General features: G+C 39.7%; 2 protein-coding genes across 2 annotated transcripts in view; one reads left to right on the top strand and one right to left on the bottom strand.

Moving 5' to 3' along the window:
- LOC134651498 (cuticle protein 76-like) overlaps positions 1–20,772 on the top strand; it is a 149,548-nt gene that overhangs the window by 68,854 nt on the left and 59,922 nt on the right. The gene's annotated exons all lie outside the window — the stretch shown is intronic.
- On the bottom strand, positions 15,733–19,415 carry LOC134651689 (uncharacterized). Its single transcript, XM_063506790.1, has 2 exons — positions 18,817–19,415; positions 15,733–15,787 (listed from the first exon to the last, which is right to left on the bottom strand). Exons 1-2 carry the CDS (start codon positions 19,413–19,415, stop codon positions 15,733–15,735), a joined length of 654 nt encoding a protein of 217 aa, XP_063362860.1.

Here is a 20,772-nt window from a genome sequence, read left to right on the forward strand (position 1 = left end):
TAAAATTACACCTCTGTATTAGGTATTTATAGAATTTTGCCACCCCTGGCCTTTTGCACTCCCGATGCCTCAACAACGTTAGCTTTATTTGAAACTAGACTTCAGATATTATTCAAGCAAGCTGTTACGTTCGCACGTGCTACTTCAATTTAATTGCAAATACAATTGTTAAGCACTGCCCGTTCTCAGTAAAACACTGTTCAACATAATATTATTATTTTAGGACTGGGGAACACTGTTTTTGTTCCTTTCAGTCTAAGTGATTCATTAAATCACTTATGTTACGTATTTATAATGCCCGTTTAAATCTTGGAAAATTAGTAAAACATGCTAATTATGATTTTAAGGGGAGGCTTGACCTGAAGAAAAATATGATAAGCTGGGCATACGGTGGGGATGACAAACGGATATATTGGAATTGTTTAGCTGTATGCCATCGTCCGAAGGCAAAATGGTGTGATCGTGCTTATTTTACTGTAGTTAAAAGGCCCTTTACAAAGTGATTTCTTTTTTATGTCATTTTAATAAATACCTCCTTTACCTGCCGCCCCTAATTAACGGCAAATTATATTAGGAAAATTGTAGGCGTTCATCTCTAACATTTCAAAAGAAGTAATTTGAGAAAACCATAGCAATCTATTTAGGTATAGTATGAATTATCTGAGATGATTTTTTCGGGCTCGGGCCCTAGTCTATTAAACAAAAGGTATTGTTTCCTTTATGCAGTGCTTACACCTGTTTACTGCTAATAGACCCTACTTAAGTAACGGGAAAAAACCCGTTTAAAAAGAAAATTTATCATTCTATTTATATGGTTCAAATTCATGAAACCACCCATTTGGAGATAACCCGTTTTGTTATCTCCAAAGAAAAGACTACCCTGATTGTTCTCAGAATGAGCTGTCACATAAATTTGAACCTTAATACTATCACGATAGTTGCTTTTTAAACGATATGGTTACTTTGGCACGTGCTGAAGACCGCTCTTAAAAGAAACAAAGGCTTTTGTTTAACAGATTAGTGCTCGAGCCCCAAAAAATCATCTGAGATAATTCATACTGTACCTACTCTCAATTTTCTTCGTACAAGGATTAGGTGGGCCGACCAAAGTGCCGACGAACTCCTTAATCCCTTCATCGTTCATGTTAAGTGTATGTTCAGAAGAGATCCAATATAGGTAGGTACTTACTTATATTTGTGGGCAGAAAACTAGGTACAGAACAATTAACGATGCTTGAAGGCGACTTGATTGTGCAAAGGATGTTGTAAGTAGGTATTCGTAACCTGAGATTATAATCGCAGTGAAAATTCCAAAAACCAGTTTTCACCAAGTCACTTTACGAAAAGCAGCCAGATTACTATGAAAGTATTACATATATAGTGGCACTCCCACACTTTGTTTCTGTCAAATCAGAAATTGGGGTAGAGTTAGCTTAGGTGAACCTACGCTGTAAAATTGTGTTTGTAATTGAACGTTTTTCCTAATGTCCCGATTCCCGGTGCGGTTTCTTGGACCATGTTTGCGGAATTAATGAACTCTTAACAATGTCAGTGCCCCAGAAACCTATTGTTACAATTTGTGGAGAGAATGGGATTATAAAAACAATTGAACCGCTCGACGCAGCTCCGCCGATGAAGTTTAACGGTATACTCGCTTTTGTTCCAAATTGGCCCGTCAAGTTAGATTTTTTCCAGGAATTAATTCCCAGCAAGCTGGAAATCGTCTTAATACCTTCATTTGGTTCTAAATTAGTGTAATCCGAGTTTGCTCCATTCCAGGAGTTGCGGAATTTTTTTTCTCTCTTCCAGGTTTTTGCTTGTATTTCAAAAACGGGACTTCCGACGTAAAATAGGCTCTAATCATCATAAAAATTGACATCTGAGGATCCCAAAGATACCTATGAATTCGCAGTCCAATATTGTAAAACATGGTCACCACTTTGAATTTCTTTTTTTGTATAATTGTGTTAAAATCCTATTTTTTTCCCAATTCGGGTTGATCTATATCAACCTTGCTAGTAGTGACATTGTAATTAATGTTGGGTTCCTTCTACATCGAGTGGTTTTGTCAATCCAAGTTATGATTCCATACAAATTGTATTATACCTTATGTGTATAATTTTATTGCATGAATTCTATAGTAATTTAAATTGTTTTTTTTTTTTTACTTATTTTCTCGTAATGCATATTAATTATAAGATGTATTTTTTTTTAAAGATGTGTCCCGACGAGTTTGTTGCCGGTCCCATATACCCTCCTCCAATTGAGGGGGGACTTAAATCTTCTCGGGGCAGAGGTGTAGGGTTGGAGCCGGTCTACCTGGCTTTATTTGACGTTCATAAGCGCATTGTAATTATGCCTACTTGAATAAACTATCTTGGAACGTGCACACAGTCGCATTTCTCACTCACACACTTACGTACAAAATCCAATCTGTAATGACGACACAAATACATAGAAAATGACACCCTACACAGACAAATCTTGCACACCTCGATCTGTTTTTGTGTACGGACGCGTCACACATTTTCGTCAAAGAATTTTATTGTTTTCTGAGAGATAAGAAGTCGGATTTGTCGCTCGACCGATCCGCAATTTGTACGGGGCGAGCAAAATCGATAAATCCAGCAATTACTTACATGAGACTAAAATATAATAATTGTGTTTAAATGTAATTAAACGTATGATATGTAAAAAAAATATTACATGTGAAATATAACACCTTCTTTTTGTAAATTGGATGTCCCCGACCTCTTTGTACAACAAAAAACCAAGCAATTAGGCATTTTTTCTGCTGCTGTGTTCACTCGCGCGTCTGGACTCGGTCTAGTTAAAAATACGAGCGCAAGTAGTTTTATTACCCGCGCTAGATCAATTGATCTTGTACCTAGGCAGAGGGGAAATAGTGCGAATGCCGCATCCCTTCCGTGTTGATCAAAGCTCCCAAGTGTCCCAAGGCTTCCAAAATTTATCTACACCTCCTGGGATGGATCAAACTCGGATTATACGCATTTAGGACCAAATGAAGGTATTATAAAACGATTTGAAGCTTGCTGAAAATTAATTCCTCAAAACTTTTTTGGATCTAATTTGACTGACCTAAAAATAAATGGCGTGTATAGATTAAATACCTTGTAACTTGTTGCTCTCTTTCAATAATCCATTAAATGTTTGTTTTTACCTAAAAACATTTACTTAATTGGGTACCTACGAGATAAATTTACATCCACTAGCAGGAAAACGAGGATTTAATCTGTTTCCAAAATCGCTAAATGTGAGTACCAGCCATTAAATTGGTACCAAATATTTTTTTTAATTTCCATTAGGTATGTACCTAACTTCGATTATGTGTCTTTTGCAGCATTTGTTTGCAGAAATACGCAGTAGGTATTTTTGTATCATGCTTTTAGCAAAAAACTGGATATCGTTTTAGTTCAACGAGCAAGTTGACATCGGGTTTAAAGTAGGTACCTACCTATAATTTGCAAATCAACTAAACTATTTGGCCATCGCCTTTAAATCCCGCGCATTTGAGATTTTATTTACATTTCATAAAGAAAAGAAATAACTGTCATAAAACGAGGCTTATTGAATTCACACCATTCACCGTTAATAAATGAAGGGTAGAATAATTAATGAATGGTTATTATTAATCGGCTGCCATCTTCATTTATTACTTTGTCGACAAAATTAATATTTGGAAACTTTAATAATTTGATTAAAATTATAGTCGTGACCATCTTCAATCAAAATAAGTAGGTACCGAATGTTTTATTTAAAAACTGGCTTTCAATATTTCCTTGGTAAAATTTTCTTACGTTGCTTTAAATCATAATTTAGTCTGTTTTAATGAATACCTCCAAACCTTTGATTAAAACCGTCGCTTCACTAAAGATATCATGAATTCTGATTAATGATTTTCAAGCGAGTTAGAGTAATTATGTACTAATTACCTAAGTTGTACCTATAATCAATTTGAAATTCCAAACACAATTTTGTATTATTTAAGATGAAGGAAACTTGAAAGTAGCGGATAGATTAAATATTATCTTGATATTACCAGGCGTTGCTGAAAAAAGTTTCAGGACTTACATAATAAATAGTTCTATTCTATCTCAGCAGCTCAAACGAGCTCATAGGCCAATTCAAATAATAAGATACGGTGTTGCTAAAAAACAGTGAGCAAAATCGCATGTACCTCACATACATTTCGGGCATTACATTATTAAGATCAGTTATTTATCTTTATTTTAAGCGTCATACCATAGTGCGGCATCTAATACAAAATCTAAATACTTGCATTTCATTTCGTTGTAAAACAACGGTGTAGGCGACGCATGTATGTAATGTAGACTGTATCCTAGATTTATTACTTTAATTTTAATTGGTTAAATTTGGTACATGCAATGCCATCTAGTGTAAATTATTCTAATTAAAGCTACATAAAAACAATGGAAGGTAGCGAGCCCAAGTCATGCGCTGCACCTATATGTAACTGTAAGGTAGTAGTACATTTCCAAAATTCACACCCGCCGCGTTGGCTCCTCGCTCGTACCATAGTTTTGGCCTCATATTTTGCGAAATTACGTCTTTTATTTTACCTGTCACCTACAATAAAGTGGTCTTCGAACCAGATCTGTGTTAGCGATGTCCGACAAGACGCCATCGCAGGTTAAAACCCGTAAACAACATCGCCGCGAACTCGAGCGCACGAAATTGCAAATGGCGAGTACATCGAGCAACGCGCCCGCGGAACCTATAGTTAACAAATTCCTAGACCTCGGCACCGATAGTGATAAAGTGATACAGTCGAAGGTTTTGGAACAAGTGAAAATGGAAACACCAAAAAGTGTACGTGGTTCAATTTCGTCCAAGTCGAAGTTATCTACGTCATCATCCATTGCGAAACGTAAGCAGTTGGAATTTGAAGCCGCTCAAGCCAAGGCCCAGATTGAGCTGGCACTTATTGATAAAAAGCTAGACGCTGATCTAGCCCAAGTTGACGCCGATGAATCGCAGAGTGAGAGTGAGCGCGGTAGTGTAGCGAGCGGAGGCGCGCCTAGCAACAGAGCGCAGTCTAACGTCGAACAATGGTTAAGTCAAGGTCACGACGAAACTACTTACATACCGCAGCCTGATGCGCCTTATCAGCCACAGCACCGAGCACTGCCATCACACCCTGCACCAGCACCCGTCAACTTACCTATAGTCCGGCAACCCGATGTTCCAAGTGACAGCATTCGAGAACTAGCGCTTACCTTGAAGGATATCATGACGAACTCGTCAGCCAAGCGTGAGGATCGTTTGCTTAGCCGCCTGTCAACGCCACGTGACTTACCGATTTTTAGCGGCGACAGCGTCGAATGGTTGCACTTTAAAAAGGCTTACACGGAATCTACTCGAGTCTGTGAGTTCAGTGAGTCTGAGAACCTGGAGAGACTACGTAAAGCACTGCGAGGCGACGCCAAGGACACGGTCACCGCTTTGCTGATCGGTAACACCCCGCCCGCAGCCGTCATGGAAGCTCTCGAATTAAGGTTTGGCCGATCGGATGTCATCATCATGAACCTTACGACGCAGCTGAAGAAGCTACCTTCGTTACCCACGTCGTACCATCATGACCTAATTGATTTTTCAATTAAAGTTAATAACTGCGTAGCAACAATAGGTGCGCTAAATAAGCCAGATTATCTACGCAGCCCCGAGCTCGCATCAGCTGTTCTAAGCAAGCTACCGAGCACTTTGATTGGCAAATGGACCGACTTCGCATACAAAAGGTTAGATGAAGATCAGCCTAAGTTGACCCTGATATCTGAGTTTCTTAAACAAGAGGCACAAATGTTATCACTAGTTGGAATGGCACAGGTACGTGAACAAAGTAAGCCGAGTGAAATAAAAACTACAGCGAAATACTCAAGTGATAACAAAGTCCGTATTCATCGGCCCGTATTAACAACTAAAGCCGTCGAGGAAAACAAAGATTGTAAATTTTGCTCAAAGGGATTTCACCCGCTGCCAGAGTGCCGTGTGTTCAATCGTGCCATGCGCCGTGATAGATGGAAGTTCATCAAATCTCAAGGACTTTGTTATTGTTGTCTGACGTCACGACACGACAGAGCCACATGCCCCGCGCCCGTATGCGACATAGATGGTTGCGGACTCGCACACCACAAGATACTACACTGGAAGAAGCCTACGTCATCACAATCAGCTGACGCGGTCGTCGACCCGCCGCCCGAGCCGGCCCCAGCGCGGGCTCAACCGCCGGTCCCCGAGCCGGCACCTTCGGCCCCCGACACCGTGGCACACGTTACATCGGATTGTGGTAAACCTTCTTCTGTGGATAACGTCATGGTAAAAGTAGTGTCAGTGCGATTGCGTGGACCTAAAGGTACCGTAAGTACATACGCGCTTCTGGACGATTGCTCTTCTGTGTCCATGATAGACTCTGACCTAGCAGCCGAGTTAGGTCTTAAATGTGAACAACCGCGTTCTATAAAGTTTACCGACGCGTTTGGACTAGAAGTGTACCAGTCAGCTGTACCGACCGTTATCGCTCAGATAAGTGGACAAAACAATAACAATAGTTATGACATTAAGTTGCGTAAAGTGTCTAAATTACATTTACCAGCACAAGATTTATCTGTAATTAACAGTTTAAATTGTAAACGATTATCTCATATTAAGGATTATGTGTGTAAAAGTCGTGTTATACCGCGCATTCTTATTGGGGAAGATAATTACTATTTAATCGCACCGATTGAAATCATTCATGGTAGTGAAACCGAGCCCTATGGATCTCTGTGCAAGTTAGGTTGGTCAATTCATGGCAATTGTGGTCGCACTCACTCTAACGCTGCCAACGTGTTCCATCTCAGTCACACAGACAGCGAGAATATAGGTGAATTAAATGATTTAATTAAACATTCTTTTTCCCTAGACTCCATAGGAATTTCAACCTTACGCCGTGAAAATAGCGATCATTTAAGGGCGTTGCAGATACTAGAAGATACAGCACGCCTTATCGGGAATCAATGGGAGGTTGGTCTGCCGTTCAAGAAGGACGTATTCACCATGCCAGATACACGCGAAGCTGCCTTTACGCGACTACAGTCTTTAATGCGTAGATTTGCTAAAGACAACGCGTACGCAGATCGCTACCGAATGGAGGTAAACAAGCTGTTTGCCGCTGGTTATGCACGTGAGCTCAAGGAAAATGAACTTTCGGCCGACCGCATATGGTATCTCCCGCACTTCGGAATACAGAATCCCAACAAACCTGGTAAGTTGAGACTTGTTTATGATTGTGCTGCAAAAGTAAATGGGAATTCTCTTAATAGTTATTTATTAACGGGACCAGATTTATATAACTCACTTATGGGAATTATGCTCAGGTTTCGCGAGAATAAAATAGTTATAATTGGGGACATTAAAGACATGTTTTTAAGGGTGAAAATAAGGCCGGAAGATCAACACGTTCTTCGTTTTTTATGGCAGGAATCTCCGGGCGCACCCGTAAAAACATGTGTTATGCAAAGTCTATTGTTTGGTGCTACTTGCAGTCCGTTTATAGCTCAATTCATTAAGAATAAAAATGCATCAAAGTACGATGATTTATATCCGGAGGCGGTAAATGTTATTGTAAATAGTCATTATATGGATGATTGTTTATATTCAACTAGCAGTGTAGAAAATGCAGTCAAGTTGGTTGAACAAATTACTCTTATTCACAAAAGCGGGGGATTCGAGATACGAAACTGGTCCAGCAATAGTAAGGAGGTATTGAAAAATATACCTACCGATGCGCTCGCGCAATCAGCTGTTCACTTCAAAGACGGAGTCATGAATACAACTGAGCGCACATTAGGGTTAATGTTTCATCCTTCAGATGATACTTTTGGATTTAGAATTTCATTTAATCGTGTCCCACAGGAGATATTAAATGGATCTGAGGCTCCCACGAAAGCAAAAATGCTTAGTGTCATAATGTCGGTTTATGACCTTCACGGTTTTTTGTCACCTTTTATTATAAAGAGCAAAATAATATTTCAGAACGTTCACCGCAGTGGCGTAGATTGGAGCAGCCGCATCCGACCAGAGGAGCACGCGTGCTGGGTAAGGTGGCTCGACGAGCTTAAACTACTAGCATCGCTGCGCATACCACGGCACTACGCTGACGCGGGAGCATGGACGTGGTGCTATGACGATTCGGCGGATGGGGTAAGTGACCCCACCATTATAAGTACCGAATTGCATGCGTTTTGTGACGCCAGCAGTAAGGCATATGCCGCTGTTGTTTATTGGCGTTTTGTTCGCTCAGATGGAACTCTGAATGTATGTTTTGTGGCGAGCAAAAGCAGAGTGACACCTCTTCGTCCGGTATCCATACCGCGATTGGAACTTCAAGGTTGTTTGCTGTCTGCTCGTCTTGCCGCCACAATACAGAGCGAGCACAAAGATATCAAGCCAAACAAGAGGTATTTCTGGACGGATTCTAATACCGCCCTCCAATGGATTCGCAGTGACCCAAGAGACTATAAACCATACGTTGCTCACCGCCTTGGTGAGATTGACGAGCTGACCACTGCATCAGAGTGGCGTTATGTGCCCACGGCTTTAAACGTAGCCGACGTGGCCACTCGAGAGGATGCGCCACCTCTGCAGTTCGATGATGTATGGTTCCAGGGGCCTAAGTTCTTGCGTGAACGTGAAAGTGAGTGGCCCAAGGATCTCAAGGGTTCTAAGCAGCTCGAGGAAGCGCTCTGTGAACGTAAGATTGTTAATGTCGTGTCCTCGGCCGACTGTACTAGCACGTTGCCGGTACCTAACGAAAATAACTTTTCGTCGTGGATTCGATTACTTATGACAACTGCACGGGTATTGTTATTTATTAAAAAATGTCAACGTAAATGCAATCGAATCGACACCGAGCTGTTACAATCGGCAGAGGACCTGTTGATTCAAAAATGTCAAAATGATTCTTTTCTTTCAGAAATTGATTGTTTAAGGAAAAATAAGCCGTTATCGAAAGATAGCCGGCTACTGCAGTTAACACCTTATCTTGACGATGCGGGCCTACTACGGGTAGGAGGTCGTATCGACAAGACTGTGGGTGTCAAGGAGTCTACGAAGAGACCAGTGATTCTTGATGGCAAACCTCGAATCACCAGACTGCTCGTAGAACACCACCACAGACGGGCACTGCACAGAGCTCAAGAACTAGTAGTTAATGAGCTAAGGCAGCGCTATTGGATTCTGCAACTGCGACCAACTGTACGCGCAGTCGCAGCTCATTGTCTGTTATGCAGATATCGTCGTGCCACGCCGCAGCCGCAGCGCATGGGTGACCTGCCGGCTGCTCGGCTGCAGCACAACCGGCGTCCGTTTTCGTTCACCGGAATTGACTTTTTTGGCCCAATGGAGGTCACAGTAGGTCGTGGTAGGCAAAAACGTTATGGCATGTTATTTACGTGTCTGACAGTTCGAGCTGTTCACGTTGAAATAACGGAAAGCCTTACCACCGACTCGACCATAATGGGTTTAAGACGGATGATAGCACGCAGAGGTACCCCTACCGTGATATACTGCGATAATGGGACAAATCTGAAAGGTGCCGATTTAGAATTGAAACGCAGCATCGCTGAACTAGACTGCGACGCGCTGCGCAATAATGGACTCGTGAGAGGAATCGAGTGGAAGTTTATTCCGCCAGGCGCTCCAGAGATGGGAGGCGCGTGGGAGCGCATGGTGCGCACTGTAAAATCAGCCCTGCGAGCAGTACTCAAGGAACGCGCACCACGCCTAGAGACGCTCTCAACATTGATGGCAGAGGTTGAAGCCCTGGTCAACAGCCGTCCAATCACGTACGTATCGACGGACCCTAATTATCCGGAAGCTCTGACACCCAATCATTTTTTGATTGGTACGTCATCAAATGGACCAGCTTTTGGTAAGTACGACAACGAGGATCTCCAGCTGAAACGGCAGTGGCGGATAGCACAACGTCTAACTGATATGTTCTGGGCACGTTGGCTTAAGGAGTACTTGCCAACACTTCTTCCGCGACAGAAGTGGACGCGCGAAAGGCGTTCCTTACAGGTAGGAGATTATGTTATTTTAGTCGAACCTAACTTAGATCGTGGATCATGGCGGCACGGAATAGTGAGTGCGACACACCCCGGTAACGATGGGCGTACTCGCGTAGTCGATGTCCGCACGCGCACGGGAATTTTACGCCGTCCCGTAACACGCGTCGCCTTACTTGCACCAGAGATGGCTCGTGATGACTAGTCATCACTAAGGGGGTGGGATTGTAGGCGACGCATGTATGTAATGTAGACTGTATCCTAGATTTATTACTTTAATTTTAATTGGTTAAATTTGGTACATGCAATGCCATCTAGTGTAAATTATTCTAATTAAAGCTACATAAAAACAATGGAAGGTAGCGAGCCCAAGTCATGCGCTGCACCTATATGTAACTGTAAGGTAGTAGTACATTTCCAAAATTCACACCCGCCGCGTTGGCTCCTCGCTCGTACCATAGTTTTGGCCTCATATTTTGCGAAATTACGTCTTTTATTTTACCTGTCACCTACAAACGGGATAACAGAAATATTAAATAGTATTTAGTTCAATATTAATAGTATAGTTATGTCCCCAGTCCCCATTCACGAGATAGTTACTAAGGTGAAAAGTAAATACTTACTGAAAGTAACCACAGTTAATATTTTTTTTTATAAAAAGAGATCAAAATTAAAAAATAAGTGTCTTTTTCTGCATGTATTCCAGACACGTTGAGTTTGCTGGTTTCTTTCAGATTAGAAATCGTATAGTATCAACGTAAGTGTAGTGCTCATTCACTTTCAAACAAAATTCACTAAATAATCCGTTCTTTCTTTATAACCAAGGACACTAAGGACAGACTGCATCACCATTTAACGGTCACATTACGGCGTAGACAGCTGTTATCTCATCCAAAATGGCCAAACTTCGAATAGGTTTTAAGGGGCCTAAGTTATTTATTATTACAGACAGTTGGGAATAATTGGTACTAACCCTAGGTGGATTTATACTTGAAATTCAGGATTTAGTGGCGTCGTAGATAATATAGCCCTATTAAATATATTAAAAACGGGTCACTCACGTATTTTAAGTCGAAAAACGCTCGACATGTTTCACTCCGTACCGAGGAGTGTCATCAGGAGCTTGCGTTTACGGTGACGGACCGGCGCAGACTGCGGGCCGCAGCTCTCCGCGCCCGATGACTCGGTGCAGGCGCCGGTGGCGGCAGGGGGGGCGACAAACTACCCTCATTTATGGCATTATTGTCAAACGATGGGTTGTACACAACACTCACTACGTCACTGGCTACGTCGCTCATGAGTGACCCGTTTTTAATATATTTAATATGTCTGTGTCTCACAGAAGTTTTGTTATTAAAATACAGCCCTACTTACCTACAAACTTTGATGGTGCCGAACACTAGCAATCTAAGTAATTGTATTTGTCTGCTCTATGACACGATCGAAGAATTTTCATTGCCTAGGCACTCGTTTGATATTGCCTGGGTGTTGTAAGTGCGCGATTAAAAATACAAGCATCAAGCTTCATGCATCTCTTACTGCTTTAATGACGAAACGCGTACCGTAAACCGGGGTGACTTTCAAATGCAGGGGCGACTTCGATATTTCAGTTTTTCAGCCGTTACATATTTTTATTCGGATTTTTTAGTAGTAGGTAAACAAGTATGTATAATAATCTAACTTGTTACACGAACAGTTCGAGAAAATAATGAATAATGATAATTTAGTGGCAGTTTTAAAACTATCAAAGTATCCCCAAAATTTCCTAAAGTCACCTCGTTTTACGGTACCGCGTACCAGAGTGGTAGGAAAGCATTTCTTGGCTATTAAGGTCTAGGTAGATTCCTTATTACAAGTATTACATCCTGATCGTACCGTATATTTTAATGTCCGTTAATTAAAATTGTTGTTGTTGTTTTTTGAAGTAATTAAAATCCGAAAAATACGTAATTAATAACAAAATTAGAATAAAATGTTATTGTTGTTTTATGGCGGCAAAATAACTGCACAGTCTAAGAGTCCTAAGATGGATCGAGCAGCAAAAATTAGACAAGTGTAAAAATATTAGCAAAAAATGCCCTGAGAGAATTGTAAAAATATCGCGCCAAAGAAAAGAAAGCTTTGTGCCGTTTCAAGTGGTTATCTATGCCTAATTGGGCAACAACATAAGTACCTATTCTACTTCAACTTAGAATATATAGTTTGTCAAAGGACTGTCACATTTCAAACATAGACAGAGAATCATACTATCTTTGTCTAACACTAGTATTATTAGAATACATGAAAAGTAATTTCAGCTTTTTTTTTAAATTATTCCCCTAAAAGGTTTAAGAAGGGGTTGAAAGTTGGTAGAGAGATCAAATTTTATTTAAAGCTAGGAACTTCAAACTTCGTAAATAGGTAATTAGGTAGTAGGTTTTACTAAATAGTGGACTTGAAAATATGCTGGAGGTTGAGAGGGATTATATCGAGAACAATTTTATTCAGTTAGGGGCTTGAAACTTCGTAGCGAAGTTGTGTATAATAATTAACAAATGATCTGACTGCTATCTTTTGCTGCATAAGCATAAGCATAAGCTAATGTAGAATATGTAACCACCAATATACAAATTCACGCGTACGTAGTCGCGGGCAACAGCTAGTTAAGTATATTTTCGGTTTAAATAAATAAACCTTTATAAACTTTATACCTAGATATAAATATAAATATGTAAAATAAATAAATAGGAGAGAAAAACATACCTATCTCAATTTAAATTTGTTTCTTTCGTAGAGTTTTTGAAGAAAATCTGTTCACGCCAGTGAGTTAAAAAGGTGCCTTTTATGTCCTGAAAATTTAAAGCAGTCCATGCTCATACATCTGCCAGAAATAACACACTCTGATGTTTTTACGATGTGAAATGAAAATCCCCCATCGAATTCTTTTGTGATAATCACGCGTGCCTTACTTTATGAGTGATCGCTCAAAAAATTGCTCCGTAGCCTATAAATTATTTTTATGGTCTTTTCTATTGCGGTCGGGAAATTCCGACGCAGTCATTCTAATAAAATAACACAGTTGAAATGTAAAGCGCTCCTTTATCATGTAGCTTCGCAAGCATTCCTATCGGAGAGGAGTAAATTGATGGCAGTTGATGGTGTTATGTTTTTAGATAAGAGATTCGAATGACGACTGTACGCAGCGTTACTGCTGCGTCGTTGATGGTGATGCAACGTTGCAAAACGGCAGCAGGAATGGGCGATTCTCTGATAATTTTCTTTATAAATTGAGTAACAGATTAAACGTACTAACTACATACTTAAAACAGTAATGTGGCAACGACAACAAGGCAATCGGAATATACGTCAACGCTGCCGCTGCAGCAGTGAAGTTTATATACGGGTCGCGACAGCAGCAGTGTTACTGTTGCAGCATTAACGCAGGTAATGTCACTGTTAATCTCCTTAATGAAATAGTTACTAACTACATATACTATCCATTACTGTGTAGATTGGATTGTACATCGTCAGATTACAATAAATTATTTACACCTAGGTGAGCAAAATTAATGGATTTTCTTTGTTTCTTTCTAAAACATTAATTTAATTCGATAGGTATAGGTACATTTCTTTGCAAATGTCAATAAAATAACTTAATTTAATCAAATATAATGAAATTTATTGAACATATTTATTTGAATTATAAAGATTAAACGATATACCCATATCGACAGCGCAGGTTTTCTTCTCGCTGAGTAGGCCTTATCTTATTTAATAACAGACCCATACAAGAACATTGTTAACACGTAACTATAACTTATTAAGCAAGTTATTCGAAGGAGTTCGGAACCAATAAACGTGGTTATATTAGGTACCTACAACAAACTTCTGCTATCGGTGGACAAAAGCCTATTGAAACACAGCTTTGGGGCATCTTTGATCGCAATTGTACTAGTACAAACGGATATGAATTAATTAACGGACAAGATTTGATGAAGCATTGTGAGATTTGTGAGTTCTTGAATAGAATAGATACCAATTTAATTGCTACTTAACTTCTAAGATTAAATTGTAACAATAGGCATCAAGGTATAATTATCATTTATCTTTATATTTATCAAGAATTTTAGGAATAAAAATGTAACAAATTACGCGACCTCTACGCCCAATTTATCAGGAGTACCTGCCTCTCGCTACCTCTGTACTGTACCTGTATTCAAAAGTCTTATTAGACTGCCCTAGGTTTGATAAAGACCCCTGAAATAGAGCAGTGTATATACTCGTTTAACAATCGCTGCAGGCTTAACAGCGCAACTTTCCACTTATTATTTTACCAATTAGAGAAAACAATCTCAACTTTAATGACTGTTTAAAGTATCTGAATATAAGTCATTACTTACAAACCGTATATTCAAAATACCTGTCACTTCCGTCAAGACTACATTTTCACACCGCTTTGCAATTTTCTTGTACTCCCGTATTTACAACGGATTAATCAGGCTTTATAAATTTCAGGAGCACTCAATAATTGAAGCAAAAAAGCTCCTATTAAAGTGCATGATGCACCTATCCTATTCAGAGACAGTGAACCTCATAAGGATACCATATTAATACATAGTACATACTTGCATACTCATATAAAAACAAACATATTGATGCACTGTATTCCACACGCGTACACACACACACACACACACACACACACACACACACACACACACACAACATATACACACATAAATTTCATTATAGCCTAATATTAATATTTACTTTGTCAAGTTAAGAGTCAACAACTTACTTTATTTTGCTTTGTCTTTATTTCTCTTACTATATTCAAATATCTGGGTGACCGAGCTTCGCTCGGAAAACATACAAAAACTCGAAAATGCGCGTTTCCCCAGAGATAAGACCTATTAGATCGATTTTTCGCCCCCGAAAACCCCCATATAGCAAATTTTATCGAAATCGTTAGAGCCGTTTCCGAGATCCCCGAAATATATATATATATATAAATAAATAAATAAATAAACAAGAATTGCTCGTTTAAAGGTATTAGATAATCACCGCACATAGGTCGGAAATCGCGATTTAGGTCGCCAAAAGTCAACTTTCTAAAAGTCGGCTTATCGCAAAACTAATTAGTTCTTGAATTACACCATACTATCACGGAATTAATCCCACCCCACCACCACCCTTATCAGTTACGTAGGTAATCTACCAGGTTCTCAAAACTCAGTCATCACATACGTTGCACACGCGGTTCTTAGCACTGTTATCCGAAGCAAACATTTCTAAGCTAATATTTATTTTTGTGGAGTTTATTTGTCAGAAAGTGATGGATATCGAAAATTCAGGTAAGTTTCTATTATTTTCAAATATTTTGAATTAGAAATATTTATTTTATAATATATATATAACCCACTAAACATGACCCTTTTCTTGATGAAAATTTTGTTATTTTTTCATATTCAATTGTGAAAATACTATGCTTCCGGGCCCGTCCGAGTGATATTATTTATGTCATTCTATAAATCAACTATATCTTTACATTTTATGAAAAAATTGGGGGGCACTTTTGGGCACTTTGTAAAATATCGAGTTTCAAAAAAAAAAATCCGGAAATAGCAAATTATTACGTTTTTTTTCATTAGCGTTAAAATGTATTTTCTTATGTTCTAGGTTCATCGAATACCTCGGGTTTAAAAGTTGTGACTCGAAGATACCTGCTTGATAAGTTAAATGAACAAAATTTTCAGTCAACAACTGAAAAATTGGATTTTTGGAAAATTATCTCCTTATGCGCTCAGGTGACGGAAATGAAGAAAAAAAAACCGGCCAAGTGCGAGTCGGACTCGCGTTCCAAGGTTTCCGTACATTACACAATTTTTAACAATATGTTAAGTGAGTAAAATATCTTTAAAAAACCCATCAAAAACTGCACATTTCTAATAGGTTTTCCTGTCATCTTTAGGTAAAGAACTATTTAGTGTTTTTTTTTTCAAAATGTTAGACTCAGTAGTTTCAGAGATAAAGGGGAGGGGGGTGTCATTTTTTTGCTTATTTTCTCGAATTACTGCTAAACTATTTATCTTAAAATTATAAATAAAATATATTTGAGATTCTCAAAATGAGCTCTTTCATTTGATATATAACACGATATAGTTTGAAAAACTTTATTTTTGAATTTGCTCTTTTACCCCCCAAAAGTGGCATCCATATTTAAAATCAATTCTTTTAGGTTACATGTATTTTTAACAATATGTTTTTTTTAATGAAAAGTGAGTAAAATGTCTTTAAACAACCCGTAGGGGTCGGATCATAAACTAAGCACTTAAGCCCGACTCACGCTTGACTGCACATTTCTAATAGGTTTTACTGTCATCTATAGGTAAAGAACTATTTAGTGTATTTTTTTCAAAATTTTAGACCCAGTAGTTTCAGAGATAAAGGGGGGGAATGGTCATTTTTTGCCTATTTTCTTGAATAACTGCTAAACTATTTATCTTAAAATTATAAATAAAATATATTTGAGATTCTCAAAATAAGCTCTTTCATTTGATATGTAACACGATATATTTTGAAAAACTTTATTTTTTAATTTGCTCTTTTACCCCCCAAAAGTGGCTTCCATATTTAAAATTGATTTGTTTACGTTACATGTCCGTCTTTGGGTCACAAACTTACATATGTGTGCCAAATTTCAACTTAATTGGTCCAGTAGTTTCGGAGAAAATACGCTGTGACAGACGGACGGACAGACAGACAGACACGCGAGTGATCCTATTAGGGTTCCGTTTTTTCCTTTTGAGGTACGGAACCCTAAAAAAAGAACATGAAGCGTAAATTTTCACATTTTAAATCAGAATTTAAAAGGCGATAGATTAAGTCACGTCGCATTGTGAAAAAAAATCTGATATCTAATGAATCTTGGTTGGAAGGAACATTCGAAATTCTCATAAAAACTCATCACAGGCGCGGTCGGCCGTCCAAATCGTTCAGTGAGTCCAGTGAAAGAATGAAGCTTAGGAAAACTGAAGAAGTGCGCTCCAATGTAAACAAAGAAGTGATTGTACACGCAGCAGGAAAAAGAAATGCGGTAAAAGTCCTCAAAAACATATCTAGCGGATTCAAATGGAACAGATTGCCCTACTCCGCAGCAAGCACTTGCTTTATACGTAGAGTCCGATTTGTCTAAAAGGCAATATGAAATAATACGTGCAGCGAATAAAAAAATCTAAATGAAATGAAATGAAATGAAATTTATTAATGTATGTTGAGAAAGGGTTACATATTAAGCTTAAATTAATTGCTACTCTAGTAGTCTCACCAGACTCTACCTTTTCAGGCGTACAATACATTTCACACACAATCACATTATACAATATCAATTTAAAATAATTATAACTAATTTAAATAAATAAAACCACCACCATCCAACCACCACCACCATCCAACCACCATCACCATCCATACCATCTAATCTAGTTAAATCATTTCTGCCAGAAACTATGCAGCTATTGATTTCTGCTGAGCCACATAAGGCGAGAGCGGAGAATGATCAATGCTACCCAAGCGATGAGGAGGATTTTTCTTTAAGATATGATGATGACTAAATGTGGCGTGTGATTTATATATTTATGTTAACCTTTTTGAGTAAATGTATTAGTCGTAATAATATTATGTAAAAACCTTTGTATATTTCTATTAGTTTCTGTAATACATATGTTACTCTTATACCTAACTATAATATATATGTATAAATATATGTGTATTATATTATTTATATATTCAATGGAAGAAAATACATATTTATTTACTATAATTAACATTGTTTTATTAATATATATCATTAATATATAAAATAATCAAGCGAGGAGGAGTAAAATTAATATTTTTTTGGAAAAAAGAGCCATAAAATTAAAAATAATAATTGTATTTATCTAAAAATATGTTTCCTTAGTTCGAAATCGTATATAAAGCGCAAAAATGCAAAAAAATATTTTTGGCGGCCTAAATCTGGATTTCCGACCTATGTGCACCGTCTAGCATTGTAATTTAAACTTACCTATTGCAATAACTAATGTATAATACCTACCTATTTCAGCTCTCTAATAATACTTTCTGTAATAATTTAATTTAAAATTGTTACCTACTCGTTTTACTAGCATTCTTGTATTTATATTATCTTTCTCTCCTCCACGGGACAGGCATTGCCTAGTGTGGAGGTCAGTAAAAACTGTATCCAAGCGAATATTATTCGGAAATAAACGATTTTTTTTATCTGTGTAATTTGGACCCTCGTTTAATAAGTTGAAAGCCTAGTCAAGTATTTACAATTAATTGACGAACATTTGGAACCTTCGGAAGTGCCTAGCAATGGATTACCTTCTACCTTTAAGTTAAGGGCATATTCGATATAATAATGTTCTGATTAGGAAGAAGAAGAAAAAGTTTTTTGACGCTAGGTATACATAACACGATACAGTTTCATGTCAAGGTTTTTTTTTTTGTTTTTTTTTATGTTAAACTGATCGGCGATTGGCTCTAGACACACCTGATGGAAAGTGAAGACAGAGCCTAAGATGGAGCTCACCGGTTCAGTAATAGCCTATTCACTCTAGCTTTAAAGAGACCGAGGTCATATTTCTCAGGGAATACGGATGACGGGAGCGCATTCCATTCCTTAGCCGTCCTTACCAAAAAAGACGAGGCAAATCGTCTTGTGCGGACAAATGGGATGTTAACCACGAACGGGTGCATTCGCTCCCCGCGCCTGGACGTCCGATGATGGAAAGGGGAAGGTGGAATCAGGTCATGCAGCTCTTGTGCGCATTCTCCAGAATGTATCCGATAGAACACCGATAGACATGCGACTCGTCGGCGATGATCGAGGCTCTGTAACTTTGATTTGACAGCTGGGTCATCACCTAAAAGTCTATGAGCCCGGCGCTCTATTGAGTCCAGGGCCGCCAGCTGATACTTGGCGGAACCGTCCCAAAGGTGGCAGCAGTATTCCATGCACGAGCGGACCTGTGCTTGGTATAGGGAGAGAAGCTGATTCGGCGTGAAGTACCGCCTCACCTTAAATAGGACACCAAGTTTCTTGGCAGCAGTTTTAGCCCTGGACTCAATAGTCGACCCGAAGTTTAGGTTGGGTTTTAGACTTAGACCAAGAAGCTCAAGATGGTTGGTCACGGGAAGGGACACATTCTGGAAAGTGGGAGCCAAGGTGAACTGGCTCCGTTTTGCGGTGAATAGGCACGCCTGTGTTTTTGTGGCGTTGAATCTAACCAAGTTGGCCGCGCCCCATTCGGACACGGTATCCAAGGACAAATTCAACCGCTCCACCATGGTCTCTCTAAGGGTTTCGGTGTCACCTACACTGGCTCTGGCGTTAGAAAAGTATCTCTCTGTAACCGTGCTGTCATCCGCGTACCCAAAGATACCGGGCTTGAGCAGATCGTTGATGTGCAGCAGAAAGAGGGTGCAGAGAGGACTGAGCCTTGAGGCACCCCGGCGTTAATAGCCAGAAGATCAGACGAGCATCCATCAAGGACAACTCGAATAGATCGGCCTCTCAGGAAGTCAGTGATCCAGAAGCGCAGGCCAGTGGAGATCCCATACGCGGATAGCTTGCTTATTAGGCTGTCGTGCCAGACTCTGTCAAATGCCTTGGAAATGTCGAGGGACACGGCGATAGCCTCACCATGTCTCTCGATGGCCTCGCCCCAAAGGTGAGTGGCATAAATCAGAAGGTCCCCAGTAGACCGGTTTCGGCGAAATCCATATTGCCGATCACTGAGGAGATCGTTACCTTCGAGGTATGCCAGGAGCTTGGTGTTCAATACACGCTCCATAATCTTGCAGAGTATGGAGGTGATCGCGATGGGCCGATAATTTGACGGGTCAGCACGACTGCCTTTTTTAGGTACAGGCTGTACATTTGCAAGCTTCCACGACTCGGGGACTCGACCCGACCTCAGAGAGAGACGATACAGGCGTGTTAATATTGGGGACAACTCAGGCGCACAAGTTTTCAACACAATTGCTGGGACTCCGTCAGGACCACTAGCTTTGTTCACATCTAGACAGCGCAGTGCTTTTAAAACCTCCTTTTGGTGTATTTTAACTTCGGGCATTGAAGCTCCAAAGGCAGGTAAGGAGGGAGGCTTAGCGGCGCCAGCATCTAGACGCGAATTTTCAGCAAATAGAGAGGCAAACAAGTTTGCCTTCTCATTCGCGGTATGTGCCAGTGATCCATCCGGCCTCAGCAATGGAGGTAACGAGGGGCGACAGAAATTCGATTCCACCGACTTTGCCAGCGACCAAAACGCCTTACTCCCTGCCGGGTAAGGGGCTAGCTTGGCGCCTATAAGACGAACGTGGAGAAATCGAGCTTTCCGTATAACCTTCTTGCAAGACTTAGCAGCTCTGTTGAACGACTGTTTCTTTGCATGTACATCCGGATCTTTGCGATTACGAGCATCTACCCACGATAAATAGGCCGAGTGCTTTAGGGCTTCTGCCTGGTCACACTCGACGTTGAACCACGGACGAGCTGTGCCACCTGTTACTACGTCAGAGTAGGGAATATAGTAATCCATGCCCTGACGCAACACGTCGGTGATGGCATTCGCACAGATCGACGGATCATCACTGGTGAAACAGGTTTGCTGCCAAGGATAAGACGCAAAGAAGTGCCGCAACT

This window comes from Cydia amplana, chromosome 10, assembly GCF_948474715.1.
Source record: "Cydia amplana chromosome 10, ilCydAmpl1.1, whole genome shotgun sequence".
NCBI classification, from domain to species: Eukaryota; Metazoa; Arthropoda; class Insecta; order Lepidoptera; family Tortricidae; genus Cydia; species Cydia amplana.